At 39.5% G+C, this 24,713-nt stretch overlaps 1 protein-coding gene across 2 annotated transcripts in view; it reads left to right on the forward strand.

The window, feature by feature from the left end:
* Positions 1 to 24,713, forward strand: part of C10H1orf21 (chromosome 10 C1orf21 homolog) — a 230,139-nt gene that overhangs the window by 114,669 nt on the left and 90,757 nt on the right. For both annotated transcript variants that reach the window (XM_035722350.1, XM_035722349.1), the window contains exon 3: positions 6,361 to 6,455. In XM_035722350.1, the coding sequence (XP_035578243.1) occupies positions 6,361 to 6,455 (95 nt within the window). The remainder of the gene's footprint in view (positions 1 to 6,360; positions 6,456 to 24,713) is intronic.

A 24,713-nucleotide genomic window follows, 5' to 3' on the forward strand; every position in this document is an offset into this window, starting at 1 on the left:
GTCCAAATCATAATCTCCAAAATAGCCCTTTTAAAAAGAACCTTTGTTCAGTCCAGATTTGTCACTTTTAGTCAGTCCACAGTTCTTTTCGGCTGAACTTCCTTGATTTCCACCTGAATATGGACCTCACCTGTAATCTTTGGGATCCAATTTTTTTACGGTAGGGCCCTAGGAGTCAAATTGTAGGGAATATATTGATTGCTATTTTGGCAAATGATCTAAACTTATTCTTCCTTAATTGTTTCTAATATTGAAAAGTCTCGTTACTTCCACTCTACTCCATGAGCCTAGAAGAAAATGTTACTTAATAGCAATACAGTATTTTTAAATTAAGTTATGTACATTGGATTTTTGAGACATAATGCTATTGCATACTTTATAGACTACAATATAGTGTAAACAATCTCTATATCTCGTGGGAAACCAAAATATTTATTTGACTCACTTTATTGCATATTCGCTTTATGACAGTGGTCTGGAACTGAAACCACATTATCTCTGTGATGTGCCCATATAGCTCAGCTAAGAATGTCACATTGAGGACATTCATAGACCAAAAATGGACTTGAAAGAGAAGTTTCCACCCATTGTGTTTGGATGCAAAAAAAAAAAAAAAAAAAGCAAAGAAGGGGATTTTTTTTTTTTTTTCATTTAGCATTGCTTTTTCTTCCTTGGAAAATCTAGCAGGAAAAAAAAATGTGCCCCTGAGACAAACAGGACTGAAGCACTCACTGATTAGAGGAAATATTTATTCATGTGCGAACAGTCAGCTCTGTGCTTTTTTTCTCCTTTTTGAAGAAGGCTTTATTAAACACCTTCTGTGTGCCAGACACTTTGAGTAACAACACAGACACACAGTCCCCATAATGTACTGTGCCAGATGAACCCCTGAGAAAGACCAGGGCTTAGCACACAGCAGATATTAAATGCTGTTTGTTGAATGGAACCAATGGAAGTGGGAACAGCTGATGGGCTGGAGTCTCCTGAAGTGAGAAGACAAATCTTCCCAATGCAGCTGACCCATCCATCCATCTTTGGTTTGTAGTTTCAGAGGGTCCTGCCTCTTTGTCCTTCCAAAAAAGGGTTTTCCTTCCACAAGTTGCTTTTCATTAGAGCTGCCTCTACTCTTCTGGCTCGCAAACAGTCAATCTGCCTGTTCGGAATTGGAATCTCACTTGTTCACTCTTGGCCCTCAAGGTAGGCTACACCAAGGCAGTGCCAATGGCAACTATTGAATGAGGATGTAAGTGAAGATAGAGGAGCATCATTTTGTTGAACCCCTGATTTCACTTGAATAATGATCACTTTTCTTCTCTGAGTCATAAAATTGTTTATTCTTTTAAAATTATTCTGACTAAAGTAATCTGGTACTTTAGTTAGTATTTTGATTAAAGTAATATATGTGGGGGCGCCTGCGTGGCTCAGTTGGTTGGGCGGCTGCCTTCGGCTCGGGTCATGGTCCTGGAGTCCCGGGATCGAGTCCCGCATTGGGCTTCCTGCTCAGCGGGGAGTGTGCTTCTCCCTGTGACCCTCCCCCCCCATGCTCTCTCTCATTCTCTCTCTCGAATAAATAAATAAAATCTTTAAAAAAAAAAAATAAAGTAATATATGTGCATGGCTAAAAAAAATGCTAAAGGCTTATGGATGATAAATCCCCTTCTCACGTCTTCTGTCCTCATTTGTTAATGTAGTTAAGTCACAATTTTTGGTTAAATTAATTACTGATGTTTATATTATGCCTTTTCTTTTTCTATCTTGATGGATTTTATACCTTACGAATAGTATTCCCTGCAGAACCAGCAGAGCTTTCTACTTTTTTTTTTAAAGATTTTATTTGTCAGAGAGAGAGAGCACAAACAGGGGGAGCGGCAGGCACAGGAAGAAGCAGCCCCGCTGAGCAAGGGGACTTGCCTGATGCAGGACTCAGTCCCAGGACCCTGGGATCATGACCTGAGCCAAAGGCAGACGCTTAACGACGGAGCCACCCAGGTGCTCCCCAGCAGAGCTTTCTAAAGCAGCAGCTAACATTTACTATTTACTATAGACCAGGCACTGTTTTCATGTATTAATTCATGTGACTCTGTGTGTGAGATTAGGTATTGTAGATATTCCCATTTTACCAATGAAGAAATCAGGGCACAGAAAGGATGAGTAACTTGCCCAGGGTCATATGGCTAGGCATTCCAGCTCTAGAAGCTAAGCCTTTAGCCATTATGAATACTTGCTTCTTGAAAAATCCTACCAACTAAGGAAATAAAGATCCTAGGCAAGAATTTGAAGTTGTATCGGGATTTTAAGGCTCAAATTTAGTTAGCCAGGGAGATAAGGATGTTCAATGGGAGGAACCCAAGAGGAACATGTGTATGCCGTAAGGTTAGTAGAGTTGTTTTCTTTTCAGTGGCTTATGTTTGTAAATACTTCTTGGAATGCCTTTCCCAAACTCTCATATTTTCCTGAGCATATCTTAATTGTCTACCAGAGAATCTTCATGCAAATTCTGGATAAAGAGGCAATCCAAAGCGTTCAGTTAAGGTGCCCAGATGTTGGACATTTTTAATATGAGGATATAAGCACAGAATTTTGAAATTGGAACAGTCCTGGAAAACAAGCAATTTATTATCACATACATGTCATTGATCAAAAGAAGACTGGATAAGAAAGTATGAAAGTAGGTGCAAATTTCACCATTTTAGCAAACAACTGTAAGATCCCTTCTTACTAGAAAGAGTAGCATATAATGCATTCTGCATTTCTTCCTTCCCCATCTAATGTATACATTTGTGAAAACTGTTAACTTTTTTTTTTTTTTAATAATTCTGGCATTATAAACTCACTCCAGCACTTACCTCCATCTAATGGGCTCATTTTAAAGTCAGTTGCATTGCTTATAAAGGGAACCTGAAGGCAAAGCTTGGGACAGTGGGGCTGGGGCAGTGAGTTGTTGATGATGGAAGAATTGACAGGATCCAGAGAATGGGGTGAGTCCATACTGCCTAAAACATGTGCAGCCAACTGATCCCTTCCTAGCTGTAAAAACTGTAATATTGTGTACACACACACACACACACACACACACACACACACAATACATACTGTACATCAAAATGAAGCCCAGGGGTGCCTGGGTGGCTCAGTCCTTAAGCGTCTGCCTTCGGCTCAGGTCACGATCCCAGGGTCCTGGGATCGAGCCCCGCATCGGGCTCCCTGCTCAGCAGGAAGCCTGCTTCTCCCTCTCCCACTCCCCCTGCTTGTGTTCCCTCTCTCGCTGTGTCTCTCTCTGTCAAATAAATAAATAAAATCTTTTAAAAAAGAAAAAAATGAAGCCCAGAGATTTGGTGGGAAACTGTGTATCTTCATGCTGGAGCCACCACAAAAACAATCCGGCCCCTCTTCTGGTGCAAGCTGGGGAATAAAATGCTAAAAATATCACCAGCTCATTGCTTTTACCCCAGATCTATTTTGACTAGCACAGCTTGCGACTGTTTACATAGAGAGAAGGGGGGAGCAGGTTCGGAACGGGGTGTCAGCCTTCTGTTCCTGACGTGCATTTTAATAGGCCACCTGACAAGATCAACAGGAAGAAAAGAAAAATTGCAAACAGGTGTGAGGGAGCCAGAGGAAGATGGTCCTGCCCCTCCCTCCTTCTTAATCAAGTTGGCACATTGCTCTGATGCGGGATTCTCTTCTACCGATGGCTGTGCTAATGGCCTCCAGGGTGGGGCTTGACGAATTGGGCCCAGAGTCCCACTTTGATTCCCCTGTGCCTTAAACAAAAGGAAAACGGGATTTTTGTCTGGCTGGTTCACTGTCAGAACCCGAAATGCTCCATTCGTCTGCGCTGAGGCTTGCTGGCGAGTGCAGCTCCTGACAGTGACATCGCCATGGAAATGTGTGACACATTTGTTGATGAGTTGTCTGTTTCCAGATGGACACCTTCATTCCCAACACCAGCCTTTGAGAAATGGAACAGACCTTTTTTTTTTTTTTTAAGTATTTGCTTTGTGCAAATTGTGGCTTCTCTAAGGGTCTTCCTGGCTTTTTGTTTTGTTTTGTTTTATACCACAACAGATTTTAGGCAGTGTGTTGTGTAAGTAATAATGATAGGTCTGGCTTTGTAGTCATGGCTGTTTGTTTTTTCTTTCTTTGTATTCCGCATCGGCCAGCCAGCCATGGTTGTTAATGACACACTAAAACCTATCCTCTTTTTGAATTGGTGATGATTCTGCCTTGATTTTTTTTTTAAAAAGGCTGTATTTGGGATAATGCTGCTTTGAAAGTCATGTAGCCAATGGGTTTCCCATTTCATTGAAGAAAAATATTAGGAAAATATTAATAGGTTGTCTACTACTTTCAATTCAGTTGTGTTCCCTGGAGGGTAAAAAAGCAAATGAAGACTGAATATTGCTAGACCGCTCAGAGAGTGCGGACAGTGGGCTATGGTGGGTGGGTAGAGAGGAAGGGGCGAGGCAAGGGGGGATCTTCTCTAGGGCAGACCCTTTGCTGTGCAGTGGGCAAAGTACCATCTCAGAAGGTTCTGCTTAAGTCCTAAAATGCTGTGCTTTCCTTCTTATCATCTGAGGGGTAGGATGCTACAGATGGTCATAGAAATCCACCGAAATTATGTTTAAAAAAATGTGTGTGTGTGTGTATTATTTATATTTAAATAGAGACCAGAAGTACTTAAGATCACAGTTTAGTCCAGTGAAATGTTAGTTTATCCAAGTGAACCATGGTTTATAAATATTAACGTCCCAAACTGAAGTTAGGGAGGCTCATAACTTTTATTTTTTTCACCTTTTTTTTATCTCTGTGTAATTATATTGGAGGCATAATTTGTCAATGTCTTTTTCTTGGAAATTAACAAGTGCTTTTTTACCTTCTGAATAAGTAATCCTTAATTAAATGTGTCTATTTTGTTCATTTACTTTCATTTTTTTTCCTCTTAATACAAATTGGAATGTGAAATTCTTTTGTGTTGTGACTGTGGATCGGAGTCCGCTGATTAACTTGTTAATACATTTAGGACTCCGTATTCCTGAAGGGCTCATTACTGTAACCTCACACCAGTCTTTCTAATTTCTTTAGAAAGAAGCAGAATCAATAACTACCTTGAATTGTCAGGTGGAAAAAATAATTGGCTTAGCCATGAACATGGAATCTTTATTCAGATACATGCAAATGTACTACTTTCATAAGGGTGATCATTTTGAGAAACATTTGAACAGTATAATTACTTGGGAAAATGTTATTTTAGCAAACATCTTTGGGGGTAGTGTGTTAAAGGTTATTACATTACAACTTCCCAAACTGAAATGCAAACTCTCTTAGCAATAAACATCTGTCTTTCAGGTAGACCATCATAGGCATTATTCCATGCCATATGCTAGGCAATCGTCAGTTTGTTGATTGGTGAAATTTTCCACTTGCACAATTTCTGTAATTTTTCCAGCAAATTAAAGATGACTCGAAGTCACACCTATTTGGACCTTAGGGTTCCCAAGTCATTTCCTGTTGACAGGAATCTGATGGAAGCGTCACCGTCATTACCAAACTGCTGCCGTGGAGAAGAGCTTTATTCCAGAGTTTGTCCTGTGATGTGTACTGAGATTGAGATTTATTGTACCGTCTCTCTCTGGCTGTTGGGAAGTCTAGATCCCATTACCTAGAGGCCCACTGCCTCTCCAGTCTTGAGTGGTATACCTATTAGCTCCCTTAGATACTGTGGCTCTTCATGCACGTGACTGTACAGAGAGATTAAAGTGTGTGTGTGTGTGTGTGTATGTGCGTGTGTGTGCAGCGTATGAAGTAATTGAAGACTGTTCCACATTTCATATGGGGCTCACAAATAGGAAAATTTCAGCTCCCTATTGTTTACATCTATTTGTTGATCTATTAAACTCTTTAGTCTTAAGCAATACTTTGTTTCTGCAAAAGAGGGAAATTAAGGTGTGAATGTACTGCTGAAAGTTGCTGCCACAGGCATTTCGAACTAATGTTCTCATGGAGAAAAAGTTTCCTTAGACCATTATGTGATATGCCCTGGTATGTGTAGGTTCTAGATAGTCTTTAGAGGTGGAATACCCTCTGTTTCCTCTGCCGCCATCTGCTCTTGGTGAAAGGACCAGGCAATGCCACGTTCGTTAGCTGCCTTCATGGTGCTGAGTTCTTCCCAAAGGGCAGAAGAGAGCACCTCCTAGAAAGAGGCTGGCTAAGCGTATTCCAGATTGTTTCAAATGAACCCCATATAAACGCTGCAGGGAAAAGGCTCTGACAGATTACGCTACTGGGGGCTTTTTTCAGTGACACTTTTCTACCACTGTGAAAAAGTTATAAAATGTCTTTTCTTTTTTTGGTGCTCAGACGAGTATAGAATCAAACCGGTGGAAGAAGTCAAGTACATGAAAAATGGGGCAGAAGAGGAGCAGAAAATAGCAGCCAGGAACCAAGAAAACTTGGTAAGATTGCATTTCTCGTATAAGAATGAATTTTGGTGACACCATTGTAATAAAATCTGCACTGCATGTTTCAACTGTTAACTTACACATTGGCACAAGATTTCTTGAAAATGCTGTTGCTATTTATAGCTTGCCTGGAAGCTGCACGATCACTCCTGTATCCTGTTTGTTCCTGAATAAGCCCTTCTTTAATCTTGATAGAGAACGCTCCCGGCGGGGGTGGGGCGGGGGGGATATGGCAAAATTATTAGCGTCTTAAAATGGTTAAATGTAAAGCAAAAGGCATGAAGTCGGATTGAGATTTATGGGGGGAGGACCAATATATTTTTTTCTTTTTTGTTACACCTCTTTCGCTCTTACTCAGTCAGAATGAACGGCTGAGCTTCATTGTTCTGGACACAGTGTTGTGGATAAAGTTGCCTTTGAGAGGACATGTCTCTATCAAAATAGTCAGCAGTTCACATTCACAGTGTTAAGGGTATTGGGGCTTTTGAGTGAATGTGAGAACGGCCGTGATCTGAAACAGAAAATTAGGAGCCTCTTTCTTTCATGTGAATTGGTATATACTACACCTTAACGTTCCATCTCTGTGAAAACATTTCGTTAATGCCGTATTCGCTGACTTCTTAAAAGATGTGACAAACGGTTAAGAATGTGCATTTATTCCATGTGTTAGAGCAACATTGTTTTTGTATTTTATTTTGGGATTAATTATTTGCTGTGCTTTTCATGTTTGAGTGGATGTATTTTTAAGAAGCTTGAAACGTCATAAAGTGTTTTCCCTTGACTTAAACTCCTTTTTCCATTATGTGCTTTGTTTTTGTTTTTGTGATTTCTGCTACAGCAGAGGGAGTTGGCCAGCGCCCATGAGTATTTCACGCCGTCATTTTCTGTGACACATTAATGGACATCATGGGCTAATTCTTTTCTCCTCTGTTCTTCTCTAAACATCTGATCTACACCTTGAAATACTGAAGTTACCAACAACTGGCTATTTTAGATCATTATAAAAGAGTGGAAATACTCTGCAATAAAATTTTGCTTCATAAATGGGATTTGGATTTTAAGGTATTGCTTGAGTCACAGAGATTCATCATACGTATGGCCTATTTTAACATTAGCTCTTAGATCTAGAAAACAGTAGCTGTGACTAATAGTGGGAGTTACTATGATCTGACTTTTTACATGAATTTTTTCTGACTTTGAATAGATAAATAGATGACCCAAGGAGTTGAAGCAGCAGTTGGTATTTTTCTACTTCATTTTACTGAAAATCAGACTTTGTCCTTCTGCTTGATATAATTTCAGCTTGAGTTATAAATCTCACCTTTAATATTTCTGTTGGAGGCTGAAGAGTCTGGCAGTGGTGTTCCTTGGATCTAACGCTAGAGTCCGTCTCTACTTAGCATGCTTGTATCTCTGAAATCGGAAGGGAAGCAACGACATATATCTTACAGCATGTAACATTTTCCTCAGTGTGCCCTTTCATCATATTTAAAGCTGATACCACTTTTTCCTTCTCTCCAATTTCACAGTCTCTCAACTCCTTGGTGCTAATATATTCTTTTCCAACACTTGGTCAGAATGGGCACTAGTGCTTTTCTGTGCAGACTGAATGAAAATTCAAAAGAGAGAAATTTCTGGGTTTTTTGTTCTGTTTTGTTTTGTTTTTTTACTTGTAGACTATCTGTGACAACCCTCATACCCCCTTTCTGCCAACCAATCAGAGTCCACACCACCAACAGGAGTTTTTAAGTGTGTAATGACTTTCGTGGAGAAGGGGGAGTAAGTGGTTATCTTTGATTCTGAGATTTCTAGGCAGCTTCCCCAAATTAAATGATTTTTCAGCTGTCTGCTAGTATATTATGTTTGTCATCTGTTCTGTCCTTTGGGATGCATAATCGAGTGTGGACCATGCATGTTGTTTGAGAAAACTAATAGATCTTCTAAATTTGAAGCTTACATTGAGGTAGATGAAATAGATGTAACAATTCTATTTTTCCATCCATTAATAGAATCTAAAAGACAAGAAGTTCTTGTTTTTAGTATTTTTAGAAGCTTTTTTTTTTCTTTTTACTCTAACTGTTAAAATTAAGGGGCTCAGCAAACTCAATCCAGATAGTGTGGCATGCTGGTGACGACCATGGGTTTTGGAGGCAGAAACTGCCTGGGTTCAGATCTCAGCTCTGCCACTTGCTCAGTGTGGGGTCAAGTTACTTCACTTCTCTGCACCTCCTGCCCATCAAGTGGGGAAAAGGCAGGGCCTCAGGGTGCCACGGTGAGGACAGCTTGAGATGAGCATTGTAGGGCTTGGAGTACAAAGCCTGGCACATGATAAGCCCCTAGTATGAGTTAGGCATTATCATATAAAATAAATGGAAAAGAATGTTAGGGTCAGTGTTTCTTTCCTTTTTCTTTTATGTTAATTGGTGAGAGGTTTCTAAATGAATACTTTAGGTTAATGCCAGTATGACATGTATTTTGAAAAATCTTGCTCAGGAACTATGAAGTTATTTAAACAAGTATGTTTCGATCACCTGTTATGGACAAGGCCCTTATTTGTATCAAGAGACATGGCAATACTTAAAGTCACTGTCCTCAAAGAGCTTACAGCAAAGTTTAGAGAACAGTTCAGTTCCAACAAATATTTTATTGATTGCCTCTAGGTACCAGCCTCTGTACTAGACTCTGCAGAAAAACACAAAACAAGGAAACCACTGACTCTTACCTTAAGGTGCTCTATGGTAGTTAACAAGGTGAATACCAAAGGACTATAAATAAAACAGGATTAAATACATAAAGCAATGCATAAATCAATCAGGCAAGCAAGATTGACTCCAAGAAGGCAATACAAAGTGCTGCTGATATCAAAGGAGGCAGAGATCTTGTCTGTTGGGGTGTCTGGACCTACTTCATGAAAGAGCTGTTGTTTGCAGTGGGCCTCGGAGGATAGGATGAGGAAGGTTGGCTCAGGCAGAAGTGACAGAGATGGAAAATGCAAGGTATATTTAATGAAAAGCATGTAGTCCTGTTTGGGGAGTAGGAGGGAAGAGAAGGTGTTAGTAGGACAGCAGGGGGAAATTACAACCAAAATGTAGATGGGGTATTATATAGAGCCGTCATGTCCAGCCGAGAGGTCTGAAATGAATTCCATGGATCACAGGGAACCTTTGAAGGTTTCAAGCAAGGCACTGACAGAATGAGATTACGAATGAGGAAAGTTCATAAACTTTCCTCAGTGGGTGTCATATGGATTGGTGTGGGGAGCCTGGGTTGGAGATCATTTATCATAGCTTTTGCAAGAGACAGTGAGCCTGAAGCAAGATGGTGGCCGAGAGAACAGAAAAGATTTGGACAAAGTTGCAGTAGAAGCAACAAGATTTGATAGCTTGTTATAGATGTCTAAAGAAGGCAGAGACATCAGAAGATCATGGTAATTCCCATGGCCACTGGGGGAAGAGCACTGGTGGATGTGAGAATAAATAGTGACATCAAACAAAATGGGAAAATCACTTAGGAAGATAGGGTTTGATGAAAACACAAGAGGTTTGTTCCTTCCCTCCTTTTCGTTCACTTGTTATTCATTCTGGCCCACCCTTAAAAACATCACAGTGTAGTCCACAAGAGAGAAAGTGAAGCTGCTGATCACACCGAAATGTAGTGAGTGCAGTTACAGAAAGCCTGTATTGCCAGGGTCCTTAGACGCTGTGCTTTGGAGGACTCAGAGGTGCATCAGATGTAAATCTCACCTGCGAGAGCTCACTTTCTGGTAGCAGATAGAAGGCATGAGACTTGAATGACCATAAGAATCCAAGGTACACTGTGAACGTAGAGCTTGGTTTTGAGTAAGCACAGCTGTAGGAACTTGCAGAACATCCATGTGGAGAAATCTAGCAAAGGACAAAAGTGAGGGTGTGGAGCTCAGGAGCATTGCCTGGGACATATTAGGTGTTCAGTATATTTTTGTTTGCTGGAGTGGATGGATGCATGAGTGAATAAGAGTAGTTGGACCTCTAAGTCACAGTAGTTGGCACCTCGTAGTTAGTTGCTCAGTGGTATTTAGATCTCCAGTTGCTCCAGCCCTTTGGCTGTGGTTTCTGTGGGTGTAGGAGATGTGTTGGTTTTCTGAGGGTGATGATGAATCCTTTATAGGTCAATCATTTATGTGTTCTCAGTGCAAAGATGTGCATTTGTCCCAATTTTCATCATTGTTAGACATCTGTATATTCCACTTTACTTCTCTCAGACTTTAATTCCTGCTTCAGGAAGGTGATGTGAAATTGTTGCATTGGCTTTGATTATATATAGGTATGTATCAATCTAGATCCTAGCTTTGTTGTTTCTAGCTTTGTAATTTTGGTCAAACGTCTAAAACTTCTGAACTTTGACTTCCTCATGTGGAGCCCAGTAATAACAAAATGATTGAAGTATTAGAAGAAACATAGAAAAATGTTTAAAATCTTAGCAAAGGGAGGTTTTCTTAAATAAGACATAGAAAGCAAAAGCTTAGAAGACAGAAAAGTAGTTTATTCCATTAGATTAAAATTAAATACTTTTCTGAAACGGAACAACCACAAAAAGGTAGTTCATAGATAGGCAACAGCCTGGGAGAAAATATTTATGACCTCTAAAAGGCAAAAGGTTAATTAATAAGAGATTGATAAAGAATGCTTATAAATAATTAAGAAAAAGATAATCCACGAGAAGAGCAGGTACATGAAATGAACAGAAACAGATGGTTCACTGTAGAGGATATTGGGCAATAAGCATATGAAAAGATGTTCCACATCACTGGTACAATGGATACTCTCTTATCCAACTCACTGCCTAAGAAGACTCATAAATCCCTCTCTGGAAGATGCTGACTGCAGCCTACAGCGTGCTCACCCGGATGGCTCGTGGTCTTCTCTCCAGAACACCTCTGTGCTTGTGCTGCCTCAGTTAAATGTGTTTTCCAAGAGCCCGTGTGGTGGTTCCCAAACCTGTTTATACTGGTTGAATGTCATTGTAATTATGTAATTTATTAAGTAATATGTAAGCCACTGAAACACAAGTGTGGAAACAGAGCTATTTCATTGAAAATTAAATTAAATGCTTTAGAAAGTCTTGATGAAGGCACATGACTAAAAAGCTTGCTGTTAAATTCAGTTAAATTAATTTCTGCACTCAGATTATTTCACGTCTTTATATTCTCACTTCAGTTAAGAAACCAAACCAGGGGGATCTTAGATGTGCTTTATAAGGGTGTGGTTAGTGCAGGAGGAACACGTGGAGCCTCCGCGTGTGGTTCCTTACTTAAGACAGAAGCCTTGTTCCTACGTCAAAAGATGAGAGGGACATGAACATCTATATATTTTAAAATAAAATCATATACTTAATGTATATTTACATCTTTATGTTGCCCTGCTTTAACTCACTTTACCATTTAATTACCAGTCTGGATGGCATTGCCTAATATAACTTTTATTTTAATCAGGGAAATGTAATTTAAACCTGATTCCTTAGACTGGGAAAAATTTGAAGCTTGGTAATACCAGATTTTGGCATGGTTGTAGGAAAATATGTATTCACATACTGGTGGCAGACATCTTGGAGAACAACATAGCAGTATCTATTAAAATTGAAACATGCACACCCATGACCCAGCACTTCCACATCTTGGTATCCACCGAGAGCAGCTGCCGGTGTGCATGAGGAAGCTTGCACAAGACTGTTCACTTCAGCGTTGTGTCTGTTGAAAAACTGGAAATAACCTTCATTCTTGCCAGTAGGAGAATGGTACAGCTGTAATATACTAGACAGCAATTAGGAAAGAATGAGGTAGAGCTTTATGAACTGTCACGGGGAAATCTGCAAATTGTATAGTATGTTCCCATTTAAGGTTTTTTTAATAAAACAAAATAGCAACATACTACAATTTCTATGAATACTCATAGATGTATAGGGATTTATAGAAAAACCTGGATGGCTATGTCCCAAACCATTAACAGTGGGTACCTGAGTAATGGGGGATGTACTCATGCTGAAGCTCAATTTCCTCCTCTGCAAAATGAGGATAATAATTGAACCCACTTTAGCGGGAAATTGTGAAAATTAAATAAGCTATGCTTGTAAACTCAGCATGGTTTCTGGCATAGCAAATGCCATTGTTGGCTAGTGTCTGCAATGGAGTTGGATTATGTAGGAAGGATGAGAAAGAATTGTATGTGGTGGTAAAAGGAGATTTTTTTTTTTTTACCGTTAAACTTATGGTTTTCACTTTTTAAAGAAAATATGAGTATATTATTTGTGTGATTTGAAGTTAATTTTTTAAAAGGGGAATGGTAGTAGCAAAACTCAGATTGTGACTCCTTGGGAATCTGTAATGTAAGTGGGATTATGTCATTTTCTCATTATCTTAAATATCCTCAGTTTTTTGTCATTCTCTGATATTGATTAACAAAAGGCAGTAGAAGAAAGCTCAGGGGTCATCCAACTTCATTTATGTAGGTTAACTACGTATAAATAATTTAATAGGTAAATTACTCCAGAGTTGGCAGCATTCAGTCCCTTCCTTCTCCAAAGTAAATATCTTGACTAATGAAAGGCATTCCAGTTTGAGTTTTAAAGTGCTTCCTCTTACTATGTGCTAAAACATTGTCTTGTTTTCCTTAGCATCTGTCCTTCTTAAGCTGTCCTCCCTTAGGAGTTAATAAATTCTTTGATTATGGAGGGTTTTTTTTTTTGATATACATTTCCTAGATTTACATATATTACAATGGCTTTTGATTCACTGTTTCCAGATATCTTTGTATGCATGAGAAGATTCTTCTGTAGCCAGTGACCTATCTCATGGTTGCACCCACCATGCTTTTGACTTCATCCTTATCCATAGAAGTTGAGAATTGATTTGAAACATGCTTGTCTAAGTCATCACTTCCTGAGTACAATCAAATGATGCTATAAAAAGAATGTTCTAATATATTTGAGCAGGAAAGGAGAGTGGAATCAAACTTTAGGTGTGGCTACATCCTCCTTCTACTTGCTGAGTTTGTGAGAGTTTCCATATGTGTCTCGAGTGCATTAGATTTCCAATAAATGTCAGAGGATCCAGTTCCAGAATTGAAAACCTGGAGATTAGGAGACCTCTTTGATTAGAGGAAATGCTCCAGAAACTGCTGAGAGCTCTCTTTGGAGCAGTGGTTTCCAGCTGGTAACAATTGGCAAGTCGCCCTGCCCCACAGCTCAAGCAGTTCCCTGTAGGCGGCTAGTGTTCTCCAAAGCACTGTATTGACGGACAGTCTGAAACCGGGGATGAGTCTGTGATTCCATTCGTAACCATAGGGTCAATAGGAAGGCTGAGTGCTCAAGACCACAGTCACCATATCACTCTAAATATTAGAGCATACCTGTAAGAAATAAACTTATGTGAATGAACATTGTAAACTTTGAATCACTAATGTTTATTATACTAAGCGATAGACCTTCCAATAAAGGCATTCTCCTAGGTGGGACCCCCTCTAAGAGTCTGTTTAAACTCTTCTTTTTAACAAATACAACCATGTTTACTTCTATGACTCTACAGAGCAGCTAGTATAATAGCAAAAGACCACGACTTTAAATTGTCCCAATTTCCCAAGTTACTTAAACACTCTTAGCACTCTTGAGAATAAGGTAAAATAAACCGACAAGAATAAAGCTGATATTCCAGACAAAGGGTCAAGCTCTGTGGAGCACCTCTCCTCTCTCCCCTCCCTCCTTCCAGGTACAGGTTGGATTGGAGCTCAGGCTAGGGCTGGAATTGGGTGGGTTGTTTGGGGACATCTGGACTTGAGGTAGAGAATTTTTGGTTTATGGAAATTTGATAGGACTGAGGGTTTCCAAACCAAAGTGAAGATGGAGAGTGGTTTGAGGGTATCTGACTTTAGACCAGAGAAGCCTCTTCCTAGAGCAGCTTTGGAAACAGTCACATTAGCACAAGACCCCTCCCCCAAAGTTCACCTGCTTCCAACTCAAGGACCCCCATTCTCATTCCCTCTTCTCTCATGCGTATGATGCTGACATCAGCCTCTGGTTCTTCCACATACCTGGGAGATCTCCTGAACCTTTTAGTTTCTTAAGGGAATAACAAGCTCTTATGAGTGGAGGGTTTGGGTAGTATCATTCCCTTTTTCTCTGTTTGTCATGGAGTAGAAGGAATTGGAGGAAAGAGTGCTAGCTCTTCATCTTTCTTGGAAGACGTCCTTTCTCCAGCCAGCCTTTTTGTGCTACCTGAGCCAGGCACATTCAGGGTCTTACAGATTCTTCTAGCACTGTGATTTGTTTTAGAGCAGAAGAGAAGTAGAGTTTAATTCTCTAAGGATGAGGGATTTGTTGAATCAGCCTTCTAAGTTTCAAGTGTTGTACCGAAGCACAGTTCCTGATTGAGGAACAGAACATTATAAGAATAAAAGAATGCCCACAGAAGTGCTTTGTAAACATAAGCCCAATGCAAATGATAGCGATTGTTTTTGTTACTAGTTCAAAGGACACCTGGATGCTTTCCTGAGATTGGTTGTTATTCCATGGTAGAAACACAAGTAAGGGGCGCCTGGGTGGCTCAGTTGTTAAGCGTCTGCCTTCAGCTCAGGTCATGATCCCAGGGTCCTGGGATCGAGCCCTGCATCGGGCTCCCTCCTCGGGGGGAAGCCTGCTTCTCCCTCTCCCACTCCCCCTGCTTGTGTTCCTGCTCTCGCTATCTCTGTTTCTGTCAAATGAATAAATAAAACCTTTAAAAAAAAAAAAAAAGAAACACAAGTAAGGTACAGCGTGTATCCTCATAGCACCCCTCATTCTCCCACAAAGAAGGGACAGCAAAGTGTATACTCAGTAGATACAGAAATCAGTAAATCAAAGGTGGGTTTTAAAGCAACTACTGTGAAAAGCCAGGCATAGCAAACCATGACTGAAATCCCATTTCAAATGGCTTTTTCTCTTTCCCATATTAATACACTGAACTGACCCCATGCAGATGAACAGAGTTAGGGTCCTGGTACAAATATTTCTTGAATAAATCCCTATTTCAATGGACTCAATTCTCACTGGCAGCTAGTCATCGTCCAGGGCACTGAAAGAATATGAGGGTTGGTGAGGCACAGTTGTAACTCTCCAGAAACGCCAGGAGACAGATAGATATGCTGTAAGTCTCTAATAGAGTCTTTGGGGGAGAACCAGAACGGAACGGGGGACCCTTGCTGGGATATCTGAGAAGGTTCACAGAGCTGGCATTCCCACAGAGCCTTGAGGGGAAAGCAAGTTTTCATTGGCAGATGAGGTTGGGCAAGGGATTTCAAGCAACAGAATAGTGAGAGCCAGGCACGAAGATGTGGCACAAATAATGAGTGGGTGGGGAGGCGGATGGAGCACGCTGTGAAGTGTTTTGGTTAGTCGGTGTGTTTTAGCTGGGGTTTTTTTGTTTGTTTGTTTGTTTCATTTCGTTTCCGTTACCACATTAATTTCTGGTTTACAGAGAGCCACAGGCTTTAGCCAGTTTGCAGCATTTGTGACTACAGAGTAAATAGAACACACCTCTCCTCTAATTTAAAGATTGAGGGTGTTGATAATGACTTCCCTTTTCTCAGCATTGTTGCAAAATGTGATTGCTTTTAAATATGCTTTCCTTGGATGCAAGGTGCTGGCTAAAAGTTATTGAACATAGTTACTCTTGACCTTCTCTTGCCCGGGAAAGGTTGGCTTCTAATGTATGCTCTGAAACTTTCCCCATTTAACTTTGGAAAGTACAGCAAACACAAACAGTACCTTAGAGTTCAATTTTTGGCCTCATCTCCAAGAGCAGTACCCTGATATTTAAATAGAAAATGGAAAGGAGCCCTCTTCAAAGCTTGATTCTGTCCAATCCCCATGGTCATTCTAGATGCTGGATTTATTTATCTCACTGAAACATGGGCATTTTTTTACCCAAGTGGCCCAGTCTCAACAACGGAGTGAGGGGAAATGAGTGACAACTGAGAGAGTCGCCGAAGGCTCTGCCGCTGTTATCAGAGTTTCTAAAACAAAAACACAGTGGTGTGCCTTTTCTGCAGGTTGTTCATATTTCTCTCTTATATCCTACGCAATGCTAAAAATAAAACCAAAACATATAAGTTTCACTCATCAGTTGGCAAACTCAATGAGGTAACTTCACTCAAAATTAATAATTTATGCCCTGGAGGTGAGAGTATCAAAAGCCACGGTACTGTTTCCAAGTCTGGGCTTTGATAAGTGTCTCTCTCTTCTTGTGGACTTTATTTGTGAGCAAGTAATACCCAGGATTAACAGAGATACAGGATTTGCCAACCTCATTTGTTTTTAAAAAGTTCCTGGTAATTCTAACCATGGATTCTATACCTGTCATTCAGAAAAGGTGGGAATAAATAACCAGGCATAAAAAATTCATACATCATCTTTGGAGGGCGGAGGATGTATTGTTTTAGCTTGTCAACATTAAAATAGATATATGAAGATGCCATTGTAACTGCCTGCTTTGTGTGCGTAGTAAGTCTAATTTAATTTATTTCCGCAGTGCTCCGTATGATAAGAGATACCAAATTTCCTCCTTCTTTGAAAATTAAAACAATTGACAGTGACAGCAATACTTTCCGAAATGTAATGAGCTGACTCCTTTTTTTTTTTTTTTGTTCCTGTCAGCGTGTGATGGTATACTACAGGTTTTCATTTACTGACAGACTTCTTCTCATAACTAGATCACTTCAAGGCTTGCTTAATTGGAGAAAAACCTTTTTTTTTTTTTTTTAACACTTTATGGATTTGTACTGTTGAGGGCACTTAGACCAGAAACAAGATAGGAATCTGTTGATTGGAACTGGAAAATTAATTAAAGGCTGCTCTCAGAAACAAAGCAAAAGTTCATTATTAGACACAAGGTACAGCAACACTGACATGAATCTGGATTTCTCAAATGCTAAGCCGGGATCGTTGACTTCTCCTGAAAAAGAATGTCAGGGAGCTCTAGCTGTAAGGAAAGAACAGAGAATCTCATTATAGTGAAATGCTTCACAGTCTGTGTGATGCCTTAACACTCACAGCACGTAAACTCATATCGAAGAATCGGCTGGCTGGGAGCTGGCGGGCTAGTGAAACCAGATCAACAATACATAGCTATTGGATTTGGTTCACTCCTGTTATTCTCTTATCTAATTGTACTTTTTATTTATTTTTAAAGATTTTATTTATTTATTTGACAGAGAGGGAGATAGTGAGAGCAGGAACACAAGCAAGGGGAGTGGGAGAGGGAGAAGCAGGCTTCCTGCCGAGCGGGGAGCCCGACGCGGGGCTCGATCCCAGGACCCTGGGATCGTGACCTGAGCCGAAGGCAGACGCTTAACGACTGAGCCATCCCGGTGCCCCAATTATACTTTTTAAATTAACTTTTTCGTGATTAAATATGTGCTGCTTGCTTAAATTACTTTAAAATATTCTTGGGAAATACAGAAATGAATGAAAATAAATAAAATCAGTCATAAATCACATAACTGTTTATGATTGTATGCCTAATATACATAGAAATACAATTTTTTTTCTGAACAATGTGGACTCACATCTCTTACAAAACTAAATGTAGTCTTGGGGTGCCTGGGTGGCTCAGTCGTTAAGCGTCTGCCTTCGGCTCAGGTCATGATCCCAGGGTCCTGGGATTGAGCCCCACATTGGGCTCCCTGCTCAGCGGGAAGCCTGCTTCTCCCTCTCCCACTCCCCCTGCTTGTGTTCCCTCTCTCTCTGTGTCTCTCTCTGTCAAATAAATAAATAAAATCTTAAAAAAAAAAAAAAACTGAACTAAATGTAGTCTTAACATGTGTCCAGCAATCATAGCCCTAGGATATTTTCCCAAGTGATTTGAAAAACTATGATCAGGTCACCTGACTGGCTCAGTCGACAGTGGGTTCTTGATCTCAAGGTTTTGAGTTCAAGCCCCACATTGAGTGTAGAGATTACTTGGAAAAAAAAAACCAAAATCTTTAAAAGAAAAACTATGATCACACAAAAATCTTTATGCGAATATTGGTAGTAGCTTTATTCATAATCACCAAAAAACTAGAAGCAACTGAGATGTCTTTCAGCGAGTGAATTAACAAACTGGTTACATCCACACAATGGGATATTATTCAATGATAAAAAGGAATGTGCTACCATCCATGTAAAAACATGAATCTTATGTGCATATTGCTAAATGAAAGAACCTAGTCTGAAAGATATATACAGTATGATTCTCCCTATATGACATTCAGAAAAAGGCAAAACCATAGAGGTGGTAAACAGATCAGTAGTTTCCAAGAGTTTGTGGGAAAAGGAAGATTGATGAGGTGAATCACAGGGGATTTTTTTTTTTAAGTATAGTTGACATCGTTGTATTAGTTTCAGATTTACAACATACTGACTGTACTATTTTGTCTATTACTCAGTGCCCACCAGGATAAGTATAGTAACCATCTGTCACTGTACAATGTTATAACAATGTATTACAATGTTACTGACTGTATTCTGTGTGCTGTACTTTTTATCTGTATGACTTATTTATAAGTGGAAGTTTGTACCTCTTAATTTCCTTTACCTATTTCACGCATCCCCCCACCCCACCCAACCCCCCCCCGGCAACCACCAATTTGTTCTCTGTATTTAGGAGTCTGTTCCGTAGTGAAGCTATTCTGTATGATACTGTAATTGTAGATACATGACACTGTGCATTTGTCAAAGTGCATAGAATGCTACAAAAAAGAGAGTGAACTTTAATGTTTGAAAATTTATAGAAACATTTAGGAGGTCAGGGGATCCAGGGTAGAATGTAGACTGATAAAGAAATCTAACAGTATTACAAATACATGAAATAACCTCACTGAAGATGGTGGGGGGAAGATGTGCTGACCTGAGTAACTTTGGAAGTGAATAGAATCTGTTAAAACTGTAAGTAAAAGTAGCTGTATATAAGCACTCTACACCTTTACTGTGGAGCTAAGAGTTAACAATTCTAAAAACAATTAATTAGTGGTGGCTGGATTGTGGAGCCAGGTTTCTCACTGTTGGAGTGGGAGGTTGTAAACACACAAGTGAAGTGGCTAGAAGCATCCTGTGGTAGGGCGCCTGGCTGGTTCAGTCAGTTAGGTGTCCGACTCTTGATTTTGGCTCAGGTCATGATCTCAGAGTCATCGAACCCTGCGTTGGGCTCCGCACTGAACATGGAACCTGCTTGAGATCCTCTCCCTCTGCGTCTCCCCCTGAGCATGCGCGCAAACACTCTCGCTTTCTCCCTGAAAAAAAAAAAAAAAAGCAGCAGCATCCTATGGCAGTGGATCACAGTTGGAGACATCAGTGAGAATTGATGTTTAGCCAATGTAGATACAGATGGCTACATGTAGAAATATTGATAGTTATGTATAAACACACATACACGAGTGGGCATGCATATATTTGTATACATATATGTATACACATGTAGAGACATGGTGTACACATAAGCATGCACACACACACGTTTTCTTGCTGTCAGCTAAGAGAACCTAGAAGCAATGATACCCCAGTAGCAGCAAGCATATCCACCACCCAGATCTTGTGTCTAGAACCATTCTCCAGAAAAAAGGAACCAGGATTCCTTGGATACATGGCTTATTATAGGGCTAGGGGATATATATGATGATCCTAGAGCATTTTGTAGTGCTAGAATATTAGGAAGTGCCCACGTGCACGCACACGTACACACACAATGATGGGGTATGGCACAGGGACACAAGAATCAACTGAAAGAACTCTCAGTGGCTAAAACTGAAACAATTGAAGCAACAAAATTATAATATCGTATCAGATTGTGCTATAAATCTAGTATAGTAAACAATGTATTTACTTTGAACAAATTATAAAATAAATATCCATGAGTCCATACTGATAGAAATGACTCAATAAACAAATGGAGAGGACTCGATAAATCTCCATGCAAAATAATTCCAAATCATCTATGTAGTGCTCTGTCCTCAAGGAGGCAAAGCATAACTTTGCATGGTGACTTTCTTAGAAAGAATGCTCCATGGATACAGGAGAAAACAGATAACTTTACAATGGAGGAACATGACAAACACTACCTCAGGCAGGTGATCCAAATGAACAGTGATAAGTTAGGTTGATAGCATACATCCTTGTTATGACATGATGAGAATGGCATTTTATCTCTGTAGTCTTCCTCCCAAAACCCATAACCTCAGTGTAATCATGAGAGGGAACATCAGACAAAGCCCAGTTAAGGGACATTCTACAAAAAGACCTACCCAGTACTCCTGAAAACTATCAAGGTCATCAAAAATAAATAAAATCTGAGAAACTGTCACAGCCAAGAGGAACATAAATAGACATGACAACTAAATGTAATATGGTATCTTGGAAGGGATCCTGGAACAGAAGAAGGACATCAGGTGAAAACTAAGGAAATATGAATATCTTATCAATGTTGGTTCATTAATTGTGACAAGTGTACCATCCTCGTGTAAGGTGTTAATAATAGAGGAACCCGGGTGTCCAGTATATGGGAACTCTGTGCTGTCTTCACAACTTGTCTGTAAGTTAAAACTATTCTAAATTATGACAGTTAATTAAGTATGAAAAAATAGACCTATCCTAGGGACGTGGGTGGGGCATAGGTGAAATAAGTAAAGGGAATTCAGAGTACACTTGTCACAAAGAGCACTGAGTAGTATATAGAAGTGTTGAATCACTGTATTGTACACCTGACACTAATCTAACACTGTACATTAACTATACTGGAATTAAAAAAAAAAAAAGACCTGTTCTGTACACACTGTGAATATTCGAAGATACCATAATTATCCTTCCATTCAATTAGGGTACAGAACTGGGATAGTAGTACTTTTTAAGTGGTTTTGAAATAGTCATCACTTATTCCAACAGTGTTGAATTAAATACATAAATATAGCTGGACAGTACCATTTCACTGGCTGCTTGAGGGTTGGGGTCATTCAGCAGGTTTCAAATTCCTGAAGAAGAGCACCCTTCCTCAGTGTTGTGGACCAGGAGCCTTAAAACTTATAAGGTTCCTGCCTTAACTTCAGGGCAGCTTGTAGTCTTGTAAATGAGATAATTGAGCTAAGATGAAACTCTTTGAACTGGTTATTATTGGTCTTACTCACTTTGCTGTAGAAAATATTCTCAAAAGTTACTTCTTAAAAGTATCCATCAGTTTGGGAGTACATTGAGGTTACCTGCTAATAATACCAGTATTTTCTGAATTGGAGCAATGGTAAATTCTTTTACTCCTTGAACAAGACTCATTTGCAATATAGTGATATTTTGCTTTGTTTTAAGGCAAAGACAAACAATATACCTGCAGGGATGAGTGGGAAAAAATAGCTTTTATTTTAAACATAATGTTGGCTATTAAAGACCTCCTTTGTTTTATTTTTAAAATTTTGGTCATTATAATTATTTTCATACCACCCGTTTCCATGGAAAATTAACTTCCAGTTTTAAAATCTTAATTTGTAATCAAATTATAAAATTTATACAATGTACTCTTCCTACCATATTTCAGTGAGCTTCTGATTTTCTATTCATTTAAATCTTATCCTTTTGTTTCATGACAGTTTTCTTTTCCATCATTTGTTTTTTGTGTTTTGTTTCGTTTTTAAACCAAGAAATCCCATCGGCATTAAGAAAGATTAGTTTAGGGTTCTGATTGTGTAAGCAGAACCCATATAAACATTGTGATTTACACAGGAATTTTGTGATCAGATCATGAACTTCGTCTGAAGAGTAAACTACAAGAGAAGTTGTAGTGGTTTGTTAGGCAACAATAGATAATCAGAACAGTGGTGTTGTTTTTAACTGATCAAAAGAGTAGAGGGAAGGGTGGTTTCTCTGGGTAGCAGGGTTGTGGAAAATTCTTCTTCTTTTTTTAATTCCTTTCTGCGTTTAAAATTTTTTCCTCCCTGGTGAACACTTATTACTTTTAAACTTAGGAAAAGGATATTATACAAAAAGCATTTAAAACACAAGGAGTTACAGCAGAGCAAAACATCATGCTACCTGAATTGTTAGTTGCTGCTTTTTTTGTTTGTTTGTTTGTTTGTTTGTTTGTTTTGAGAGGGAGACAGAGGGCTGGGGGTCGGGCAGAGGGAGAGGGAGAAAGAATCTTAAGCAGGCTCCACGCTCAGTGTGGAACCCAATGTGGGGCTTCATGAGGGGCTTGATCTCATGACCTTGAGATCATGACCTGAGCCGAAATTAAGAGTCAGATGCTTAACCAACTGAGCCACCCAGGCGCCCCTGTTGCTCTTGTTCTTGTAATGGACATCTCTGTGAGTGGTGGGGAAAGGAGCATTCACCCTGTTTCTGTCTCAAGAATCAGTGGAAACTTCATTCTGCCACAGGTGGCATAGTCTATGAATGAATGCAGCCATTATATAACTTTTCAGGACTTAATAAACTAGGGAGGGGAACACATTCACCATGTGGACAAATTGCTTTGTCTTTTTAGGAGTTCTTAAAAAGACACAATGAAAGTACTGTTGTGAAATTATTTCCATTATTTAGCAAAATGGCAATAATTTTTAAATCTTATTGTTAGAGTTAATGACAGAAAACTTGAGTTAATCAAATTGCCCCAGGAATGGAGTGTGCTAATCAAGCACCATAATTCCTTTATTCTTGCCTTGTTATTGAAAGTTTTTTTTTTTTAAATATATTTGCCCTCTCTTTGCTTAGAAATGCAGGATTTTAAATACCAGTAAATTTTTCTTTCATGATTTCTTTTGTGATTCAGTATCTTGCCTGGCCTTAAGGTCATTGTTAAAAAAAACAAAAAATAAGCAATAGATTCAAAAGCTGAAGAGATTTGACAAAATCTGTGCTAGCCTTCTGACGTTCCCTAGAAAAGAGTTTATTTTTTATCTAAGCATTATTTTCTCTTATACTTAACCTTCAAGTATTTTTGGAACATCATTCTGTTCCCAGCATTTTATTCTTTTTCGTGGGATCATTAGTGCTGAATTCTCTCTCATCAGCTCAGGTGGAATTTGGCAGGTAATATAAAAGTAAATCAAGTTGGGGTGCCTGGGTGGCTCAGGCGTTAAGCATCTGCCTTCGGCTCAGGTTATGATCTCAGGGTCCTGGGATCAAGCCCTGCATTGGGCTCCCTGCTCAGCGGGAAGCCTGCTTCTCCTTCTCCCACTCCCCCTGCTTGTGTTTCCTCTCTCGCTGTCTCTCTCTCTCTCTCTCTCTCTCTCTCTCTCTCAAATAAATAAATAAATAAATAAAATCTTTAAAAAAAGAAGTAAATCAAGTTATTGGCATTCTGAGGCTGTTCAGGGACTAAATCATGTTTGGTTATTGCTTTTAAAAAGGAGAATAGTTTGACAGCACTATGGTAAACTGACTCCGTATTTTCTAATCATTTTGCTGAGAACCCACTCTGTTTTCTTAATAAAACATCAGCTTTGAAACATACTACCTCTGTATGGCTAATTTATTGAAAAGTAGCCCAAAATGTAAGAATGTTTATGTAGGTACATTTTCGTAGTCCCTCAATTCTTTATAGGAATAACCCTCAACTAGAAAATTGCCTAGCTACCACTTTGGGTATGTGTGAGATTTTAACATATCCCCTGCCCCCAAAATCTACCCTCAATTGCTTTAAAGAAATAGTTGCTTCTTTCTAGAAGAAAACCAACACCACTGTTCTGATGATCTATTATGTAACAGACCACTCCAAAATGCAGTGCCTTAAAATAATAAGTTATTATTATGTTGTGGTTCTGTGGATTAACTGAGTTCAGCTAGACAGTTCCTGCTTAGGATCTCTCACACACTTGCATTTAGATTTTGGCTCACATTGCAGTTACCCCAAGGCTTGGCTGGGCTGGATGTTCAAGATGGCTCCCTCACAGGGCTGGCAATTGACATTGACTATGAGCTTAACTGGGCCATCAACAAACACCTAAAAATGACTTTTCCACATAGCGTGGGCTTCTCACAACATGGTGGTCTGAGGATAGTAGTCATGCTTCTCACCTGACAGCTGGCTTCCTAGAAGCAGTGGCACTTCTTCTGATTCTCTTTGTCAGAGCAGTGGTCACAGAACCTGCCCATATTCAAGGGAGTGGAAAAATAGCCTTCGCCTCTTGGTGGGGAAGTAGCAAGGTTTCATAATGGAGGAGCACCAGAAACAGGAGATATGTAGCAGCCATCTTTGGGAACCGCAATCTGCTACAGCCACCAACCTATTCA

This window comes from Zalophus californianus, chromosome 10 (assembly GCF_009762305.2).
Source record: "Zalophus californianus isolate mZalCal1 chromosome 10, mZalCal1.pri.v2, whole genome shotgun sequence".
Lineage (NCBI taxonomy): Eukaryota > Metazoa > Chordata > Mammalia > Carnivora > Otariidae > Zalophus > Zalophus californianus.